General features: G+C 40.4%; 1 protein-coding gene across 4 annotated transcripts in view; it reads left to right on the plus strand.

The window, feature by feature from the left end:
• The window catches only part of gria3a (glutamate receptor, ionotropic, AMPA 3a), a 68,262-nt gene that overhangs the window by 3,216 nt on the left and 41,772 nt on the right, over nt 1–23,274 (plus strand). For all 4 annotated transcript variants that reach the window (XR_011178133.1, XM_069146699.1, XM_069146698.1 and 1 more), the window contains exon 3: nt 10,878–11,117. Coding sequence is in view for 3 of the 4 variants with exons in the window: in XM_069146699.1 (XP_069002800.1) it covers nt 10,878–11,117 (240 nt within the window). In the remaining variant the exon portion in view is untranslated. The remainder of the gene's footprint in view (nt 1–10,877; nt 11,118–23,274) is intronic.

Below are 23,274 nucleotides of genomic sequence, written 5' to 3' on the forward strand. Positions count from 1 at the left end.
TTGTCTGCATAGCTGCCCTCTTTAGTATGAAATGAACAATTGAAAGAATAAAACCGGATCCGAGTAATTACTTTTTGCTCCAAGCTTATCGTTTGTGTTTGGTGTATGGATTCTGACCAGAATAAAGCAGGACAACACTGCTGTCCTCCAGTTGGGTCAGTATATAATGATTGTTGCAAATCCCTGATGGCAAATGACCGTGTTATTGGCAGCGTGAATCAATAGATGGAAGGCCATAGTCCAGCAGCATCGTGTGTGTGAGTGTGGCTCCAGTTTGTTCTCCAATATGGAAAAATCAATTCTCACCAAGCTTTCATTTTCTCTGTGCCGGTCCGTTTCTACTTAACATACGGCTGATTCTCCAGGTTCCTCTGGCCAGAGATGCTGAATTTTCAATTTCAGTGCTTGGATTGATATAAAAGCTAATAAACAAACAAAGTTTTAAACAGGCGACGACACACTGCAGCATCAAATGTGCAGTCATTGCAACTTGATTGAATTGATTCCGACAAAGAGAAGTTCACTACGTTTATTATCTCACCAATTTGTGGCTGGAGTGACGTTGCAGGATCTATTGATGTGACACCTTGCTGCAGGCTAGGACTGATTGCGTGCATAAATGCAGAAAAGGGAAGGTTATATTTATTAAGACTAAGGTCAGAGCAGGAAGAGACAGTGGAGGCAGAGCGGGTAGCCCGGCTGGGTAATGAGAGACGAGTTAAACTAAATAATAGCATTTTCTGTATGTAGTGACAGGCAAGCATTAACTTAACATATAATTAAAGTGTGTTTAGCCTTTTCCTAATTCACAGGAGTGTTAAATGCATGTGAATGAATTGGCTGAGTGTGTTAGGTGTACTACTATGTGATGTAACAAAACAAAACAAAAATCCCTGAACAACCACATTCTGGATTTTTAAGAAAACTTTGATTTGATGAAATGTCAATATTTCGCAGTATTTCTTATTAAAGTGTTATAGCTACTTATCCTCCCTCTGCTATGACTCAACCGGTGTGATGCTGCTCAGACAGAGGCTAATGTTAGAGCACTTCAGTGTGTAGGCAATGGACAGTCCCACTTATGCAGCACAGACCAGTTCATGCAGCCAGATCTCCTCCTCCTCCTCCTCCTCCTTCTGCTCTTCTTCTTCTGCATTGTGGTGAACACTTTGACTCATCAGCATTACCCAAATTAGGACATTTTAGCTTTTGCAATACTTTTATGCAGCTTTAGCATGTGAGAAACTATTGTCTTTTTCTTTGTTTTTTAATCCCACTATCATCGTTTAATAATAAACATACAATTTATGAGAAGAACAGCCATTCATTGACTGTGGTGTTAGGCTTTGCAACTAAATCCATAATGTTTATGTCGAAATGAGATGACATTATCAAAAGAGGACCGGTCAAACCTGAAATGGTGGAAAATGACGTGGAAATATTGATGGAAATATGATATCTCTGTTAGTTTCATCCAGCTGTTTTTATACAGTTGAGTGGAAACTGCTGTCACAATTATGTAAAGTGATGACAATGAGGCGATTGTGTAATAACTTAGAGTGGCCTAGCTGTGTGTTCTGAATGTTTGTAATGGTGTGAGGTGTTTAATAAATCATTAAAGGAATAGTTCACCATTATGGGAAAAAAGCTTGTTCAATTTGTTGCCTTAGATGAGAAGATTGAAACCACTCTTGTGTTTGTACAGTAAATATAAAATTTAGCTGAGCACAAACACTGGTATTCTTGCTCATTTATTAATCCATACAAAAACATAAGTATTAGACCAACAGAGTCTCATCATCTCCGTGAGTTTGCTAGTTTAGTGCTGGCTGTGAGCTCAGGATGCAGCCAAGCCAGTTGTTTCCTCTTGTAGAGGCAAAGGTGAATAATTTATTGTACAAACATTAAAGTTTGTACAGTAAAAAAGTTTACCTTCTCTGTGAGAAAAAAATTGTGGCAAGATGTGGAACAATTCCTTTTATAAACGATGCACCAACTGAAAAATAGCCTTCATTTCTGAAGCTGTGACGTTACTGTTTTCAGTCGTTAGATCAGAGTGTTAGAGCTTTCAAATAGATAAATGTCAGTTTAACAATGCTTTAATTTTTGCTGCAGTTAGTATAGCCAAAGAAATATGCAACCAAAAAATTCATAACAACCTTGAATTCATCATAACTCTGAGAACTCATTTAAACCAACAAATCATAAATGATGCATGTGCATCAGAGTCAAGGGTGTCAGATTTTGTGGCCTGAACGAGAGCATTCTGCATGATAGTTTCTATCTCCTCACTCTGGCCTAAAAAGTCCTAAATCTGTATCGGCTACATATAATACATGATCACTGAAACCAACTTTTTGACATAGCAGTGAGGTCACTGGTAATCAGAGGACCAAACAATCCACTTTTGGGTTCAAAGCTACTCCATGAAAGTCCGAATTCAATGGCCAATACTTGTTGAGCATGAAAAACATATCCACTGCCTTTGCTTAGACATTTGTCTAGTCAGACTTTTGTGTTTGCATTTGAAAGCTTTAAATGGATCCTCTCGATTTGGGAGCAGAACAGAACAGAAAAAGACCTGAAAGTGTGTCCTGCAGCCAGGCTCCTGTCAGTTTGGATGACCTGTACCAAGTTGACAACTCATCCTCCGATTTGTCACGCCTTTTTCACTGTGGAAGCGTAGCTAATACATAACAGCTTTTATTATGTCTTTGGAATAATTTCTGTGTGACTAAAGGGTCGTTTCAGGTGCACACCAGGCTGTTTTTTAAAGCAATATTTTCTCTGGCATGAATAGATGGTTTGACTCTTTGTTAAATAAGAGCTTTTAGGGTCCATTGCTGTGGGGCAAGACATGAGTCACAGGCCATCATGCAGCATACATGCATTTGGTTTCTTTGAGCAGGGGAGTACTGATGCTAAATAAATGGCCTTAACTACAATAGAGGCATTTGAATGTCAGTTGACTGAAGACATAGCTTACAGTCACGTGCGAAAAAGCTGCATGTATCAGTCCAGAGAAGCTCAGAGCTATCGTAAGAAAGAATCTTCTTTCTTCGGCCCTGGCTGGTCTTAATGCTGCGAAATGGCAGAATAGTACTGAATAGCTTCGGGGGCAAGCCACTGGAGATGTGCAGTTAGTCTTTCATCCTGTGCATCAGAATGTGCTTACATGTCAGCACTGTAACAGAGCGACGGTGATCACTACTGACAAGCTACACTGATGCTGCAGCAGTTTGTTGCAGTCTTACACAACGTCCTTCAGCATGGCTGCCTCTGACATCTCTGCTGTTATTCACTAAATGTTACCTGAGATTGCTCAAGGACAACAAGCTGTGAACTACACAGAATGATGAAAAAGAAAACCAAAGATGCCATCGGGGCGGTGAATAATTTAGAGAAGCCGCTTTCATAAATCTGGAAAAGTTGTACGAGCTTTCGTTCCTGAATGTCAAGGGACAAAATCACATCGCTGCTCCGGTGTTTTGTTGTTTTAAAACAAGAAACAGTTCGTGCCTCATTATTTTATTATTCATAGTCTATTTTCTTTCCATAGTGAGACAATTTTGTCATGATATTTTACAATACTGGGAACCAAAAGTGATGGTTAGAGATGATAAATTGTGTTTTAGAGTTGTGTTTTATAATTATTTTAATCCATGGATTAAGATCAAATTCTCCACTTTCTGGTGTGCCTTCTGCAGGAATATAGCCCTTTTAATGTGAGTGTGTTGTATCACGCTGTCTCTTATAATAGTGCTTCTTGGATGATGCTTTTGCAGTAGATGCAGAGAATGTGTAGGTGGAGAGTTAACAGCACTTTTGCCTTGGCACAGTGAAATATCCAAGTGTATTCTTCCATATAATACTCGGAGAGCCACGGGCTATGTCTGTGTATCGCTGCCGTAGATTCCTTTCTGTCATGTTGTTTTAGCATGTGGGCCGTATCTAGTTGTATTTCCCAGATTAGGGCTAATCCAACGAGTATTGCCCCGGTCTTTGTGTATAATGAGTATCTGCAGGGAGGAACCCACTGGAAGAAAATGTGTGCTTTTACAAAGCTGTAATCTGTAGAGAAGAGGGAATTCCAGACAACATGCAACAACACTGCCGGAGGAGAAACACCTACTCAGCCTTCAGTCCCTACATGCCCTGTTCTTCCTCTGTGGTTGGTCAACTGAGACGAATTGCGCAACAATGCAGATAAAAATATGAAACGCTTAAATGTCATAACACAGAAATCATTTAAACTGCATGCACTTTGCCTTCAGTCAGATTTTCATCTCCAAACAAACATCAACTGTGATTTTATGGTCAGATTGAACCGGCAGGTCCTCATAAGCTTTACAATAGAATGGAAGCAGTTAATTAAAATCAGACCAGATGAGATGCTGTAAAGAGTCACAATGAGAGAGCTTGCAGACAATGTTTAAATTATTGTGAAAAACAGTTTTGCCCCACAAATTTGAAGTACTGAGCTGCTGCACCCAAATTGAATTTAAATGTTGTCCTGATTGATTTTATTTTTTCCACTAAGGCCACCATAAAACAAGACTGAAATCTGGCCTTGCTAACAGCACTGTGAGGCTGTGCTAGGCACAACAGCTGTTAATGCTCACGCCAGCATGCTTAATACCCACAATGACAATAAGGTGAAGCAGGTAAAATGTTTGCCATTATCACCATCTAAGTTTAGCATGTTAGCATGCTAACATGAGCTAATTCCTGATATTTGGTCATAAAAGTATTGGATACATAAATACAGATGACGGCAACAGATAGAAAGATACAGTTCATCCTGAGGGCGACATGAATGTCTGGAGGAAGTCTCTCGTCAATCATCCTTATTCATAGCAGACATTTTGACTTGACACAGAGGGAAAACCAGCAGTGGAATTAATTATATTGATGAAGGCTCAGTTCCATTAAGTGTCCCTGTAAACCATGACAGATGGGACAACGGAGCAGCGTGCACAATAGCGAGACATCCCCCAACTGAAATGCAGACACCTATGCCTTTCCTGCTTCGACATGTCAGAATGTCTGATCTGATGTAGGTCTAAACCATCTATTGTGATATTTCACTCAGAACCAGAATTATTCATCTGATGATGTCACAGGAGTAAAAGTGCGAAGATCGTTAAAGTCATTAGGACACTGTTGCTCCTCTGGGCACCATCAATGTCAAAACTCAAAAATGTCCATGGCAATCCAGAAGTTACTGTTGACTGAAACATTTCAGTCGGACCAAAGCAGGGAAAGACTAACTGCCAGAAATTATGCGGCCCTAAAAGAATTTCATCATAATTCTATGATACTCATTATAAGGAAATACTGAAAAATACTTTATTATTAATTTCAAGAAATTACAACTGCAAAAAAATAAGTGTTATAGTTTCATTTTTCAGCATAAACGCAATGTTGTGTTCAGACCACATTTGCTTCTTTGCACTGATTTATGTAATTGCTCCTTGGGAATAATTCGCTTCACGTTTGATCTGACCACACCTTAACAGTCTGCTAATAGATGTTCAGCAAAAACATATGACTTGGGTTTGTTGTACATCTGATCTTTTGGAAACAAACCACTTCCACACGACTGAAGTTGCTTCCCTTTTTGTTTTAGTTTCTAGTGTGTCCTACATTATGACTTCTATGCTGTAACTTGAGTAAGATGTCCAAATGGAAAAATAATAATATCTTTTGATTTGCAGCATCCTGAAAGGTCAAACACTATAATGGCTACTACATGCAGAATGATTTTAAGGACAGAGATCTAATGAAAACCAACTCTTATTTAGTGCTTTGAAAGCAGACAGCTACGCAGGGACGGACCTGTCAGTTCTGCTGAGGACTTTTAATTTAGAGTTTAAGCCTTAAGTGACCCCAAAGACTTTCATTTAACTTTGGTCCACATGTGCTTATTCAAAACCTCGACTGCTTTATTCTTGCCACCAGTACAAAGATGGATTGCAGACTTTTCAATCTATTCATGTCTTTCTGCAGAGGAGTTTCTAATAAAAAATATATAGTGCATTTTATTATTTATTTTTTGTGCACAGCTCTGCATTGGAATGTTAGACTTGAGACAATATTTTTATAGTTGTAATTAAAGGTTTTCTGCATTGTGCATATGGGTAAGTTTTTCTCTCATAGTTCAAGGACAAGCAGATGGTGATTAGGAATCCACAGAATATTGTATAACTATTAAATATGCAAAACAGGGTGATCATACAGTCTGTGTGATACAGGCAGAGAAAAATCCCAACCAAATCCCTCCACATCCCGTCCACCTGACGGATCCCACAGCTGCGAAGGAAACATCTTACCTGGACTAACAGAAAGGCGGGTTGGTGTTTGCTCTCCAGCTTAGCATCCAGCTTGTTTCCTTGAGGAAACGGGGAATTTGCAGAGTGTCCGTCAGCGCATTTACAAGATTAAGTAATGCTGTCCAATTTAATCTGGATTACTTTTACTAATTTGTTTCCCTCCTTTTTCTGTGACTCAACATTTTCTCTCATTTTTGATGTAACCTGCAACTCTAAATAATATTATATAATATATACAATATATAATGCATGTTGCTGGTTTGACAGAAATAAGACACAGTCCAGTGTAGCATGATGGGAAAATGGACCCTCTGGCTGTACTGTTTGTGGTGCGTCACAGTTCATGCAAAAGTGACAGTGCATCATCCTACATGTACTGTAACACTGAGGGTTAATGGGTGAGATGTCTTAAATAAAACCTGATGTAAGAATCAGTGAGGAGCATTTAGTCATCAGCTGCTTGATGGTACAGATATGAAATAAACTTTTACTGAACTTGACAGTTTCATTAATTTAAAGATGCATTAGATACTGGAAATATAGTCAATACAGAACCACATGACGATAGTATTTAACGTAATGCATGAAATAGAAACTTGTGCTCCAACAGCTATCTGTCTGACTTTGGTGCATCAGAGTTTTCACTTTTGTAGTGAAATATCTCAACATCCACTGTATGGATTGGCACACAACTTTGTATAGACATCCATGGTGCCCAGATAATGAATTCTAATGACTTTGGTAATATGCTGACTTTTCCTCTTGTGTTTGTGAATGGTTCCACAGCTGTTGGATACACTGACCTAAAATATTTCACTTCTCTCCAAACTGTCTGCTTGATCAGTGCACATCCTGACCCTTTTGTTGTTTTCTTAAAATAGTTATCCTCAGTGTTTCTCTTTGACCTTATCCTTTATAAATTGGTGCAGCTGCATGATGTGTTTTTATCCTCTGCCTTCTTCTTTCACTGAACATGTGACCCCACGATGGGGCAGGACAGGTATCCCCTTGTGGCTAAGACCAGTCTCTCCTTCTGGAGCACTCACTGAGGCCCTTCTGCTCTTGTTTCCTCTAGTATTGCTGCAGGCGCAGCTCTTTGACAGCAGGAAAAATAACTTCTCAGCAGGCAGCATTACGCACACAGACAGGTTATTTGTTATCTGAACCAAAAGTTAAATTGTTGTCCTCACTTCGTCCAAATGCAGCTTTCAATCCTCTCAGAACTCATGGCTCTAACCGGTGGCTCTGTCCAAAGAGAGTTCACCTCCTCATCTCAGTGTGAAGTCCTCTTTTATCCATTTCCTCATTCTCGCTTTTCTTGTATGCATAACACTCAATTTCCTCACTGCGTCTGGTCTTCTCTTTTCAGGTGAGGATAGCACCTCACCTCTTTTTCCGTTCAGCACTGCTTCGAGAATTCAGTTTTCAGGCTTAGCTCTGATGTGCACACCAACTACAGGTTCACCCCTCCATCAGCAAATTTTATGATAGACACAGACTGCCTGCAGGAGAGACACTCAAAGGTACACAGCCCAAAAAAGACAGATGACAGTGCCGGTTCTACTGGAGCTGCTGTATTTACCTGTGAAGTTTGACGAGAGCTGAAGGGAAGCAGAGAACTGGAGGGTGAGGGAGGAAAGAAGGGAGCATCAACAACGACAGGCAGATGTGGGTGTTTGTTATGGGATGAATAAGATGGAAGTGGACAACGAGTGAGGAGAGGTGAATGTTTCCAGTTGGATATCAATCATGGATGGAGGGCCTGTGTTAGTATTCTGAACAAAAACGAGCAGGAAAATAGCTCCACTTCTGTAATAAAGTAAATGAAGCGTATCTTCATTTCTGACCACGATCAGGGGAATTTACTATAGTTGGCTCATGTTTACTGCCTCATGAGCCCAAATATATGATTTCATTAGTCCTTTAGGAGAACAGGCTGTCTATTTAACCTTGACCAACAAAATATATTACTGCTGCCATTTTGCGAATAGAATTTGATGATGTTGGATAAGCCGAGAGGTGTGAATTTTATAGCTGCCTTCTATTTTCTGTGGATAACGAGCTGAATATTGTGAAGGGATTTATGAACGTGTGATCTGAGGGAGTTGAATAAGGTTACCACAAAAAAGAGCAGCTATGACACTGAATACAAAAGGAAATCATTTGCTCTGATATTTTTCCTTGAACTGATCCTTAAAAAATATCCTTCAACTATAAACGAACGTGAAAAAGCTCCTGAAAATGTTTTGCCTTTCACTGTAGCATCACCTCAAACAGGTTTCATTTCTGTAGACGCATGTGGTTTTTTTGTGCTTAAGAAAGTGTCACCTTGACCTCTCAATGGCACATACCGGGCTGGTGTGTGTGCTAAGTTAAGGCTGAGAAAATGGGGGGAAGGAGGGATGATGACTGAACTGAGACCTCGAGTGTGTGTGGATGACTGAATGGTTGTCTTAATGGAAAAGTCAAGTTGAACAGAAGCTGGAAAACATACAGCATTGAACTCCTACAAAACACATAAAGAAATCACACAACTGTGAAATTATTTTACTGCGATTGCAGACATAAATGGTTATTTAATGTGTGTGTGTTTTTTTTTTTTAAACCAGAGTACATTTGTAATACAGTCCATCATAGGGAGTGCAATGTTACCGAAAATATGTTTCTCAAATGTTTACTAGAACTTTATTAGCAGAAGAAACAGATCCATACTTGAGGTTGCCTTTTTTTGGGAGTTTTTGACAACCTTTTCGAATGTTTTGAATCCTGTAGTTTACATCTGCATTTGCTTGCTTCCAGTCTTTTTCTCCTGTTCCTTTCCTTTCTTGGTGCCAGTAGAGAAACCCTTGGCAGGACAGGATACAGACTTGGGACATGAATCTGTATCACGTCACCCATGTGCGTCTTCGTGTGAGTGACAAGACGAACTAAACAGGCACCTGGTCATAAATAAACTGGTCCATAGCTCAACTGGAGGTCAAAAAACTCCACGTCACCTCTAAGTAATGCATAAGTCATGATGAATTAATGAATGAATTCAAGCAGTATATAATGAATTGTGGGGAATGTGATTTGACACAAGCTGTTTCTTTGCAAATCAGAGACCTCAGAACGTCACAGAACTCACCGTTGACTGTCTGACCATGGGGGACGAAGTCAAGGTGCATAACCCCACAAATATCAAAGACAGCCCACCCGGTTACGCTCCTGACCTGACGCACCTTCCTGGGTCTCAGAAGATTTCCTGAGTTTGACACAAAAATGTAATGTCAGGTCCATAGTGAAATCTCAAATGAGAACATATCAGTGGTCACAAAAACACGTGTAACACAGGAGCTGATGTGGATCAAGCAACATGAAAGGTTTTTCTTCCCCCTGCCCTGTGCATAACACTGTGCTCTGATAGTGAGCAACAGGAACAGTCTTGGAACTTTTTGATGAACCTTGTAAGATAAATAAACAGGTTTTTTTTTACTGAATTTTATAAATAGATTTGCCAGTTTGCTACATATTTTACGAGGAAGTAAACATTACTCATCTGTGTAAAAAAAATTGTTTTTACTTAAGGTTAACATTTTTTTTTAAAGTAATTAATGACCAACTCTTCATACCTTCATTTTGTACACTAATTATAAAATCTTACCAGAAATTCTTATATTACACTGAGTTACTCTGAGGAAAGTGCACGCTGTAATGGTTACAGGTTGCATTTCCTCAGAGTCACTGGATTTCAAACTGCTGTTTTTCAAAAAAGACACATCATTAAATCCAATCGCTTGCAACCTCATTCAAAATGTATTAGTGACACTTCACTTTCACACAGCTGTGTTGTGAACTACGAGGAGCAGTGGGTCAGAAATATCAGAACAGCTCTTCTGCATCCATCAACATTTGCTTCTGTTATTACTCACATTAGGGCAGGGGTCATATCCCCGAATCAGCCCTGTTTGATGTCATTAAACTTATGTTTTATGCGCAAATAAAATAAAATAGTAAACACTTTGTAAGACCAAGTGTCTATTGAGTGTTTATGGCCAGAGCTCATTTCCATAGGCCCGCAGATGGCAGCAGATAGGGCTCGTTATAAATCTTTTATATTGCAGCACGGCTCAGCGTTTGAACGTTTGCATGCTCATGTTTCAGGGTATTTGTCCATTAAGAGCTGTAGCCAGTGCACTGACTTCTCCATTATTTCTAGTTGATTGCCCAAGCGTTTGCATTTACAGCAAGGATAAGTGAAGGGCACTGGGCAGCAGAGCATGGCCATGGGGAGCAGACATCCCACATGGCACCCATTTATTCAGATAGCCATCATGAATTTTGTCCCATCTTAACCTGAAAATGAAAGATTTTTTTTCCCCCCCTTCACTGGTCATTAGCGGACTCAGCAACTTTAACTTTCAATATGTTCCTGAATGTGAGCTTAAACTTGATTAAAGGTCAAGTTTGCTCCATTTATTGACATCTCTACTGAATTAAGGAGAAGCTTGTCATAAATCTTTGTGTCATCCCTGACCTGAACCTGCTCTCTGTCTGTGCCACCAGTCTGCTCGCAGTTCTCCCGAGGAGTTTACGCCATCTTCGGCTTCTACGACAGGAAGTCCATGAACACGCTGACCTCCTTCTGCGGAGCTCTGCACACCTCCTTCATTACGCCCAGCTTCCCCATCGATGCTGACGTGCAGTTTGTCATCCAGATGAGGCCCGGTTTGCGGGGAGCTGTTCTCAGTCTGCTGGCCCATTACAAGTGGGAGAAGTTCGTCTACCTTTACGACACTGACAGAGGTGAGAGCACACTTACATACGCCTATGCAAATACCACGAGTGAGGAAAAGAAAGATGAGAAGTGGCAGAACATCTCACTGCAGGAGAAAGTAGAAAAAGTAATTGGTGTTCCAAGCCCCTGCTCATGCAGACGTGTTATTATGCAGTGTATATGAGTCTTTAATATGTAAATCCCTTACCCCCGATCCTCATTCTAAGTGGTCCTGATACATTTTAATCTATGCCAGTAATGATCCTAAATTGCTTCACTCTGCGGCTGAATCCGGCTCACAGAGACGCTCTATAGTTGCCTGCTTCCGAGAAATGAGTCATTCACAGGTGCTGTTGATCTGCTGCCGTGGTACGACTGCAGCCGTCTGTGTCTCTAATCCTAGGCACTCTCTGATTATCATTTAGCTCTAATTGGATTATAGAAAGACAGTGCACAGCATCCTCCAACTTCTGCATGTGTCTCACGGCCTCCTGCTCCCCTCATGTGGGCCACCTATTTACAGACTTTGGGTCCTCGGAGGATCGGCATCTGAAGGCAACGCAACAATTTGTCTGAATAAACTGGACCACAAGGAGGTCACCGGCTTGCTGCAGCAGCAAAGATATACAGTATACCATGTGGTGTGATGCCAAACATGTCTTTAAGTCATGCATTTCAAATGAGTCAGTGGATGTGGAGAGATGTTTTTTGGCTGCAGTCGCTGCTCTTAAATGTGCCAAACTCTTTAGAACTGTGCATTCTAAGTATTTTTAAACCGACATCGAGCATTTCTAGGACAAGTGCACTCCTTTTTTTCACTTCCCTTGCCTCGATCACTCTCATACATCTCCGGCTCAGGTGCCTAATCTGCTGCTCGGTGATGAATCTGATTCTCACAGGTCCGTTTTCGGCCTTTTTAGAATCTACAAAATCACTTGTATTTATGTCTGTAAGAGCATCTTTAACAGCAACTCTTCCACAGTTGTGATGTATGTTCAGCGTCGGGTTTGACCTCATTAAGGAGGTTGTTATTTCTCTCACGTTGAGGGAGAGAGGCTCAGTTTTATTGATCTGGCCAATGCATCTCTGTGGCAGACTTTAGAGGCTGATAAGTGGTTGTCCTCCTCAGAATTGCCCCCTGATGTGGCCCTTAGTGATCTGTTTGACTTCGCCGGCCTCTTTCACCTGCTGCGTCGAGGCTGCCGCACCACCATCTGTAATACTCAGCCCATCTCCACAGCGTGACACCAGAGTAAACACTGTAGTTTAGGATGGATTCCCACATGCTGCACAGCTTGTGTTTGCTGAGAGGCTGGTTAGCCATCCCATTTTGGCTCAAAGTCCCATCCCACTCCTCCCCATTACGGCTCTGGATAGCAATGCAGCCGATACTCATCCAAATGTCAGTTTAATGTTCATTATAGGAAGGGGGCTCTATTTAAGGGCCTGAGAGGGACTTGCAGGGGGGCTCTTGAGAGATGCCGATATGAAGGAGTGTTGATAGTTTGTGGGGCAATATGACAGTAATATGCTGCCGAGGCATTTTACACTGATGTGTGTAATGTCTGTCCCTTAACAAGACACAGAGCCTTGTATCAGAACAAAAGCAAAGGCATCTTAAAGTCAGCTTAAAATCTGAAAAAAAATCATTAAAATGAGACTGTCTGTCCCCTCCAGATCTTGGGGAAGTGGACTATTGCTTCTCTTTCATCACACGCCATGAGAGTTTTTTTTTTTTTATTATTATTATTATTTTTTAGCCTAAGGGCAAAGCTACTCATCAAAACTGTATTTGTATGATGGAAAATAAAATGCCCAGAGATACCACTTAATGTAGCCCTGCATGAACTTCACAATTAATTTGCAAATTTGAAACGGTATCGACATCAAATAGGCTCAGCTCCACTTTCATGTTGGAGATGTCTTCCACTGACAGAAATGCTGCACTGATCTAAACTTATTTTAACTAACTGACATACTCACAATGATTATGAAAGACTGAGCGGAGCTTGTTTCTTACAGCTGTGTTTCACAGGGGTTTCTTCCTGTTTCGTACAGCCCACGTCTTGTTCAGAGAATTGACTGCTTGATAAACAGAGGTGTTAGAAAGTGAGGAAGCCACGCAGTTGCATGAGAAGCACAACAAAGAAAAAACAGACTCTACACTTTGACACACACGGTTCATTAAATACAGTACGTGTCTATCTGCTGCAGTGCAACATCACCTATTTATCCTGTGTGCAACGGAGATGAAATATCCTCATTAAACATACTAATGGCTGCTGGCAGAAAAGACCTCCTGAACTGAGGAACATCTGCGCATTACCAACTAGTCGCTGAGAGAAGGTCCTCCCCTGTTTTTTTTCAAGCTATTTGACTGCAAATTGCATCAACATTTTACAAAGAGTACCTCAGTATGCATCAAATAGTCATAATTAATCATTAACCAGCCTTTCAGTGATCAAAAAATATTTCAAAGAATCTTTAAATCAACATTTCCAGCAGTGGACTCACTGCTTAAACGCCTTCAGCTGCAGTTTTTTAATGACCTCCACAGTGTCCTGATGCCAACAGAAACACTGACCAAATTCTGTTGTGAAACATAAAATGAAAAAAAAAAAAAAACATTTCCACAGGACATCTCTGAGGATAAAATCTAGCAAATCACAGTATGTTCTCCATTTGATCCTTTGGTAGATGGTTATGTTGAATTACAGTTTCCACCTTGTTCCTCGTTCTCTCTATGATGACTTCGAGGTATTACAGAGAGAATGGAGACAGTAACGGAGATGTATTTATCAATTTGTTAATATTTTTATGGTCTAAAAATCTAGTTTGTGCAGTATGACATTTGAGAAGCAATGCCATTCTGCAGGTTTTTTGTAAATTTTTGTACATTTAATGTATTAAGATAAGTAGTGGAAGAAGTACTCAGATTCTTTACTAATACAACCACGTGAAAATGTTCTATTAACAGAAAAATGTAATTAAAGTATGACTCAATATACAGAGACTGGCCCCTGTCAGTGCTACATTATTGTAATTATTGATGTGAGCAGTCAGAGTTGTAGCTGATTTAGGTGAAGCAAATAGTTTCGAGTGAGATGCTCTGTTTCATACACACAGTTTTGCTGTGTGTTGCTATGGTGGCTAATGTTAGCAAACTTTGAATTGATATCTTTTAGTACTCATCTAATGGTTCTCTTTACAACATATTTTACTCATAAGTACATCATATTGTATGTTCTGTATATAAAATATTAATTTGTAGCCTGTGACTTTAGCTGTTAAATCAATGTAGTCATTACAGAGTATAATATTTCCATCTAAAATGTAATGGGGTTTTTAAATAGCATGAAATGTACTCAAGTAAAGCACCTCAAACTGTACGGTGCTTGAGTAAATATACTTGTTTGTAATCTAATGCCCACTGTCTGCTCAAGTCCCCTGATTCATGAACTCTGCATAATGCAAACTAGATCTTAATTCCTTTATGTCTTCATCAAAATGAAGGAGCACAATCTAACAACCTTTAACTGCAGCTTTTTCCTGCATTCTCCTACCGCTCTGACAAATGGACAAGCTGGGGTTGATGGGGAATTTGCATTCAATGTGTAATCACATTGCCTCGCTGCTGCCACCAAATGTCTGGTTGGTTTCTTCTCTGCAAGGAAACATCTGATTAATTGCACGCTGCTAAAGAGCTGCACTCAGCAGTCAGGCGCACAGGCTCATTAACAAAGAATGGGAGAGACAGAGCGAACGGCACCGAGCAGCTGTTCCACTCTGTGAACACTTTACTGCAGCTTCACTTTGAGATGGACACATATCAATAGGCCTTGACCCACCCTCTGTGGGTAAACACTGGTTTCCCCCCTGACCCTAATATGGGACAGAGGCAGAGATTCATTAATCACGCTCTTGTACTTCAAGAGAGCTGTTTTCTTCTGGCGTTCAAGGACTCTATTCGGTCTGATGGTGAACATACAAGGTGAGCGTAACTGGGGTACACATGTAACAGAATAACCAGGCGGAGTGACTGAAAGGTGTTTTTCTGTAAGGCAGGTTTCAAAGGACTCTGAAAAAACAAAGAGATGCAGATGAGAAAGTACAAGGGTGGTACCTTTATAAATACAAAAGTCTCCAAGGTTAGACAGAACGACGCCAAATTTAATAAACTTTAAAAATTGAACAGTGCCTCTATTTTTCTTGTTCTGTTCCAGAGAACACACTTGTTTGTCTTCAGTGCTTTTGAGAATCCTCTTTGAGTCTGTGTTGAATACATTTTAGATTCACTGTGGGAATCAGACTGCCTTCAGGTTTACAACCGAGAGCGGAGTGTGTTGGAAAAAGGCAGTTTAGATGCTGCATGTGTGTGTTTGTGTGTGTGTGTGTGTGTGTGTTGTGTGTTGTGTGGTGACCTCATTGGTAAAAACCTCAAAGGATGTTGTGCATTCACTGAGAAGATACAGCTGAGGCGTTGGCTGTCTCCGAGTGTTTCTGCATGAACCAAACCTACCCTGTTATCAAGCACTCAAATCCGCTCTATGCCCAAACGCCCAAAATGGCACCAATTGATCCATGCACATCCACGCATGCAGAGGCAGTGCAGCGTGAAAACAGCATTAAACAACATGTAAGCTGCAGAATTTCTGCTCCATACTGCAGCATCGAGATCATTATATCCACAAAATTATGTTTTTGTTTTTGAATTATTAAAACCTTTTCTGGAGTTCAACTGTCCAACAAATCTGTTGCTTTGATTTCTCAGCGTGGAGACGTTTGGATTTAGCCTTTTGTTGTGGACGTTCTTGCTTCCAGACACATCTTTTCTGTTGAACAGACCGGCTGACAGGCTTGCAATTGTAGAGAATATAACACTGTGTCGCTACAGCAACGTTGAGGAAGGCATTACGTAACTTAAAACGGTTGCATCACTTTGTAAATCTTTGTTCTTTGCTTGAAAAGGGGAGTTGCAAAGCTTGGTCTCATTACAAATACTTTGCTGTGAGCATTGTCGCATAATCTGCTCAGTCTGCCAAGATAATGTGAACAAAGTCATTACCCTAGCAGTCTAGCAGGCATAAACCACTAAACTGTCTGATGTCGATAAAAGATCAGTTTTGCTTCGCATCCATTCACATAATTTGGCTTAATGCGTTCACTATTCTGGTGTAACTTGGCTGAGGTCTTTGTTTCAGGACCTTGGACAGTTCCTACCTCCCTCAACGCTCTCTGCCCTCAGTTTTGTACTGTGAGCTATGCTCTGTTTATACCATTTATTTTTCATGAATTCTTCTTGTATGTTTATTCATACTACATTTCATACTGTTCTAGTCTTAACATATAAAAGTGGGGCAAACAAACAAGAATAGCAGATATTTACAGATGCCTTCATTCAGGGCACCGTAGTCATCGAATACAACCTTTTTCACTGCAGATATTTTGACTTGTCATAGTAAGAAGAGCACATGTATTCTCATTAAGGATGGCTCTGTTATATTCAACTCCCCCAGTAAGTCATGACAGTATGATGGGGAGTCAGTATGCACAGTACAAGGACCCTGAACACAATTCAGAAAACCTTGAATTTATTATTTATACCTGTGGTTTTACTTCCGTGACATGTCAAAATATCTTCACAACATGAAATGTATATTTACTTGTATGCCATGATATTGTTTTATTTTGACATAGTGCATCTTATGAAAATTGTGGATTACAATTGCCATCTTCATGAAGGAACTGACGAGTTACATCAAATGGTTATACATGTGCATTTAGCTTTTTGCTGTTTGAAGAGCACTACCAAAGGAGGAGGATAGAGTTGCGCAGAAACCTTAACTATGCTGGCATGAGCGCAACATCAGTCTAGCAGAGAGAATTGTTAAGTTTAGGGAGCTGTGTTTCAGATGGTAGAACAGGTTGCCCTTCAATCATAAGGTTGGGCGGTTCGATCCCCAGGTCAGTCTTGCTTGGCAACCCCGCCGCCATTGGTGTGTGAGTTGGTGAATGTGAGGCAAACTGTAAAGAGTTTTGATATATAAGTGGAGACCATTTACCGTGTATAACGTGTGGACTGTTTACCTACATGACTATGACAGGATGTTTCTCGCCGCACTGCTGTGAATGAGCCGATGATGACAATATAAATGGTTGACAATAGAGAAAAGTGTGTCAATGTAACAAAACTGCCTGCGCCACTGTGTCCCTCATTTGTTTCATGGAAGCATCGAAATTATTATGAGGCTTGAGACATCTTGAAATCGTGCCAATAACCAATAACTGAACCTTGATCAGTCATATTTCACATACCTGTTACTAATAACAATATACTTACTTTTCCCTTCTGCCTCCTTACTCATAATGCTGCCACTTAAAAAAGATCAGAAATCAATACCTTTAACATCAGGTGTGAGTCCACTTAGCCTGCTCCTATTGTGTGTTCCCTCCTGCCAGCTCAGGGAGCAAACAGGGCGAGCAGTGCAGGAAACACGAGGAGCACAGATTCTCATCTCTCCACCGCTCAACATTGTTGTCTCAGCTGCTCACAGACGAAGGAATAGCCGCGTCTTCAAATGAATAACTGTATGGAGATGAAGAGTGAGGGAAGGAACAGAGGAGTCAGCAAAGCCTTTGTGCGCGTCCTGTGTCAGAAAACAGCAAACGGCACAGAGGGCCAAGCACTGTCAGGCATGCTGTCAGATGCACCGAAATGTTTTTTACTTCATCAAATTTGGAGCTCCCTCCCATCTTTTCCTGTCATATCTAATCTGCATTGAGTTGAGCACTTTGCATGACCAAATATGAAACCAGGTGACTAATAGAGAGCCCTTCTGCTTTATTAGACGCCACTCTGTTTATGCCTCAACTCTTGTTTCTGTGTTGCTCAAATGCCTCTCATCTATTTCAGGACACTTGCTTTCAGGAAAACGCAAGGCCATTACAATAGTAGTCTTTTTGCATTATGAAAGAGATTGATGTAATGTGCTTTTCCCTGTTTGCCCAAGAGAAAACGCCATTTTTATTTGCTTAAGAGATAGGATAGTGTTTTTTTAGGGTGCTTTTTTTGTCGGAAAGGAGAAAAAGAACAGTGCAGCTCTTATTGATGGGTACAAGCCATCCATTTCTTTGGATGTGGTTCAAATACAGATATCTTTGCTCTGTGTGTGTGTCTGTCACTCTTTCTTTATATTTGTATGTGTCTATGGCTTTAGAATCTGAAGTGAAACAAAAGTTGATGAACTATTTAGCAAAATGTAAATTAAACTTGCATAAAAGATGAAAGAAAACAGGAGGAGAAACGCTCAGCATTCTGTTAGCGACTTTGCAGCTGTCATTAGATAAGAAATAATCTGTTTGATTAGCTCTGATCAGGGATTTGGCAGGAGTGGGTGGTGTGGGGGTGCAGGGCTCTTTGCAGTTCAGCTAATTTGGAACAGGGAGCTGTTATCTACATTGGACTGCATTTGGAGGAGGCGTTGTTAGGCTAATTGTACTCAAAAGTGTCCTTTTACCGTCATTTGGCAGCTTTAATCTTTTTTTTATTTCTCTGGCTCGGTGACTGTTGCCCACTGAAAACAGTCTTCTCTGGAGAGCCACGTATAAGCCGTGAGATTTTTGGGAGATTTCTCTGAAGTAGGTTCAGTAGCTTTGTCTGAGTTCCCTTTAGTGTCGCACTCAGGCTTTGGGCATCCCATGACAACGGCGCAGTTCAGATGCCTGCGAGAGAATTTTAAAGAGGTCACCTTCTCCAGGGAGGGGGAGGGACAACTGAGTCACAGTTGAGACTGCACACCACGCTCAGCCGTCATGTGAGCCGCTACCCAAGACAGACAAGAAGAAACACACGGCCAGGTGCCAGCAGAGCCTCAGTCAATCTCTTTCTCCTAGCTCGCTCTGTCTCTTGGGAAATTATTTATTCTACACTTGATCAAATGTTTATTCCTTCAGAATTTTTTTTAATCTAGGCCTTTTAAAACAAGTAATATGGTAAATAAAACCAACCAATGATATAAATTTCTACTTTTACTCCAGAGCGCTATACTTGACTGTGAATAACCTGCAATATAATTTTGTTCACAGTTGAATCCACTAGTGCTATGCTCTATAAAAGCAATCCTCTGAGCTGCAAAGAACAGCATATCAGAGGAGTACATACTGATCTCCTGGGCAGTGCTGTGTAGGCTACTAAGCTCATATATTCAAGAGAATCCCACATACAGGCCAACTCTGCTTTGTGCTGCCTGCTCCAACAATTGCTTTATCTTTAGGCATTTCTCCGGCAACATTTTGCAGACAAACTTAAAAGTAAAGTGCATTAAATGGCTTTTGTGTTTGTTGACTTGAGCATCAATGCAGTTTGGAATATAATATCAGTGCTGCGCTTATAGCATGGTAGCTTAAAAGTGTCAGACACTTGGAACAGCTTTTTTGGAACAGCATATAGTTGTGTTGCTTTGTGCAAATATTTCTTTCCTTGTGTTAGACGTTGGACCATTAGTTTGCTGCTTGACCTGACTGTGATTGTTTCTTGCACAGTAAAATGCCATGCTCATTTACATGATATTGAAACAATTTAACTATTGTCACCATGTGGCAGGTCTGGTTTATATCACCACTAATCTCCTCCGGAGAGCTGTTGTCCTCTTTTCCTTCTCCTTGAGTAGCAGCCAGTAAAAACTGATTTCAGTCGTGAGCTGATGAAAGAGCAAACTGTCCATTTGAGTCCTGGTGCAGAATGAACTGCAGAGTGAACAGATGTTGCAGTAAAAACTGGAGGGGTTTTCTTCCGTTTTGTTCTTTGCACACACATACTGTGTGTCTTTCTCTCTTTGTGTTTGTGACTTCAAATCCCTGTGAATATTCGTTTGTATCACGTAATAAAATAAGTATTATTGTGAAGAACCACTAATTTAGATTTCAAGTAGGCAAATAACGTCGCTTTGTCATTGTTACAAGGTATTATTGATTTTTTTTTAAATTTCCAGCACAAGGCTGATTTCTTACGTTAATCTGCAGGAACTATCTTTCTGGCTACATGGGGTGTTAGAAACTTTGGGCTGTTTGGTGTTGGACAGGCAGCGGATTTATCAGAGCTTTGTCTGCTAAAAACAGTCACCTGCTCAGTGTCACATTTTGCCTCGCCTAGGCGTGAAGTGTTAGGTTCCTAATGTGGAGATCATTATGTTAAATAAGTAATTTTACATCACTAATACGTCATCCAAGTTATTTAAAGTATGTTACATAAGTTAATTACATCTTATTTACGTTAAAATAAATTCACGTTGAGTTTTGCTTTCTTGCTGACTCACGGACTTTCTTGCTCTTTGTACTTCACCACATGACCTTCTTCACGCTGAGCCAAGGAAAAACGTGACACTGACACAGTGTCCTCCAGTGGACTCATGGTCATTACATATACTACATTAATTGGTAGCCAGTGGGGACAAAAGAACTTTAAAACAGGCTGACACTGACACTAATCTGCCTAATGTCTTAAGCTAACAGTTGCCCTGTTGCTCATCCTGTAGAGACACAGCAACATCGTTTGGAGTTGTGTTTCTTGGACAGTTGACAAATGTCAATCCAACATAAATTCCTCCATTTTGGTCTCCACCATCTTCTGAGAGGAAAATACACAGATTGTTATCGCAACTTTCTTCACTTGCCAATGCAGATGCAGACTCTGTTTTGTTTACTGAAAACTGCTACCTGCTCACCAACACCTAGGTACGCAGCACATTTGCAGACTGTGAAACAAAAACAGAGCGCTAACAGACACTAAAGGCCGTGCAGAGCTGGAGAGTATTTTGTTTATTGGCATGCCTGAAAACTGAAATTCAACACCAATACACAACACTTAACTGATTCATATTTTCCCTGTCACCAAGGTTGTTTTTGTAAAACATTGAAAGAAGAAGTATTTTTTTTAAATTTTGGGGCTAAATATAGCTTCGTGACAATATGCTCCTGATATTAATATGTATTATTCTTCAGGTCGGTGCTGAATAATTGACTCTGTAAAATGCCCTTGATGGGTGTCCTGCCTGCTGGCTGTTGTAAAATGTACCATCTGTTTACAAAGTCAACCAAAACTCTGTCTGCCATTATGTGTGCCGACTGATAAATCACACCAGTGTTGATACTCACCAAGAGACTCAAGTATCCTTTGACATCCACATTTCACATTGTGGTTATTGAAGTTTGAGTATACTGAATGTCACATTCAGTTAATTCCTTCAGTTCAGGACTTTTGAACTTCTCTTTTATTTCCTCATATCTTTAATTGTAAGTATTCTCAGTAGCTTCACATCAACTAGCTCATATAAATGTTTAAAGCCCAAATATCCAGCTTAGTTGGGTTTGAAAAAAAGGACGAAAATAAAACTCCCAAGGGAGTCGTTTGTAAATCCCCCCAAATCCTTTTTCTTAAGCAGCTACTAACACGTTTCGAAATGTCTTGCATGCCCCAGCTTATGGTGTTCAGTGCCATGTGTCAGAATACTGGGAGGAGAGCTGACACTCAGCTTCTGCCTTTTCATTTCCCTTCTGCCACCAGTGACATAATGTGCTGGATTCTGGATTTGATATCTGTGAGCTGATAAAGCAGCACATGTTTCTGGATGTTTGACCTGATAAAGTCTAGACGGTGACAGAGTCAGGCTCAAACTGAGGTCAGCACAACAGCTTCTTGTCAGTCATCTTAACAATGCATCGAGACGTGACACTGCTTTTGAATTCGGTAACCTCTGCGGGTATCAAACATGTGGGTGCACATCTCCTTTGCCTCTGTAGTCTCTTGAGTGGCGAACGTGGTGGCGCCCTGTGAGAGCCACTTGTCTTTAAAGGCCATACCTGATCTGAGAGCTGTCTGCTGAGCACTTCACTGTGAAGGTCACCAGCAGGGGAAGGGAGGGCGGACGTGTCAGCTGAGTTGCTGTGCTCTGAATACTTAGGAGCTCCATTGGGAACATGTCAACTCGTGTGTCCATTAATAACAGTTACCAGCAAGTTGTTGAGCCAGTTGAAAACAGCTAGTTCTTTTTGCTGTGATTGAAAGCTGATGCTACTGGCACCAAAAAGATAATATAATGTCCATAGACAATTTAACCCTCACCGAAAAAACACATCAATTTCACGTGTGCAAAAAGTAATGTGATCACATGAAACATCCAGAACGTTTTCATGGTATAATGAGTGAAGCCCATGTAGATTCCCATGGGAAAACTTTTCCACATATTTTCCCTGCGTTATCATATGTTGCAACATGTGGTAAACATGTGTCATACATGTGATCATGTGACCCCTCTACCTCTTCTTTGCAGTAATTATTTTTTGTTTAATGGCAAGTTCAGTCATCTCACACCATGTCAAGTGCTGAGATGCATCAGTATTTATTTACAGTGACAAATCTTTCCAAACGCTGCAACAGTTTCTTCGTACCTGGAAGACACAAGTGCATCAAGTGTTATTTTTATAGCAACTCTGAGCGTTTTATACCCTCAGTAAAAATATTTGAATATGCTAACAATATATTTCTGCAGCATTGATCTGTTTGAAAACCCAATATAATTGTTTTTGTTGTTAAAGTACTCTGCCTCTGATCTGAAGTTTCAGCTCCCATGTGTCACATTTTAGGTGCTGTAGTAGCACCCACTGTGGGAATGTAGTGTTGGTGAATGGCCAGTATTTTCAGAATTGATCCCTGTTTAAAGATATTCCACGGCCTTATACATTTTAATTAAACCAGATAACATCTTAGCTCAATTAGTAGTGAAAAAAGTGTGGTGAAATTAATTGTCATCAGCTAATTTGAACTGCACTTCCCTCTGATTAGAGTTGAAAGCAACCAAACATCCCGTGCATGTAGGTGGCTGGGACTCATCTGCATCTTGATGTTGCACTTTTTATGGTGATATCCTGTTGAGATTGCAGATTCAGAAGGATGCAGCGTCCACAGTTTAGTTTCTTCAAGCATTTTAAAAGTTTCTAGAATCATTAAAGGTTTCCTCCAGCTCTGTTCTTCGACATCTAAAATTCTCTGCTTGGATTAATAATTTGTTTGATTCTGTTTTTCTGTAAGAAAACTCTGAGTTTCATCTGTAAATATTTTTAAGATTACACGTTACACTTTCAAAACTTGCCTATTGAACCATGTTTGGCCTCTAGACTAGTTGTGATGTC

This window comes from Embiotoca jacksoni, unplaced genomic scaffold, assembly GCF_022577435.1.
Source record: "Embiotoca jacksoni isolate LCO1_2020_lvr unplaced genomic scaffold, fEmbJac1.0.p SCAF_13, whole genome shotgun sequence".
Classification (NCBI taxonomy): Eukaryota; Metazoa; Chordata; class Actinopteri; family Embiotocidae; genus Embiotoca; species Embiotoca jacksoni.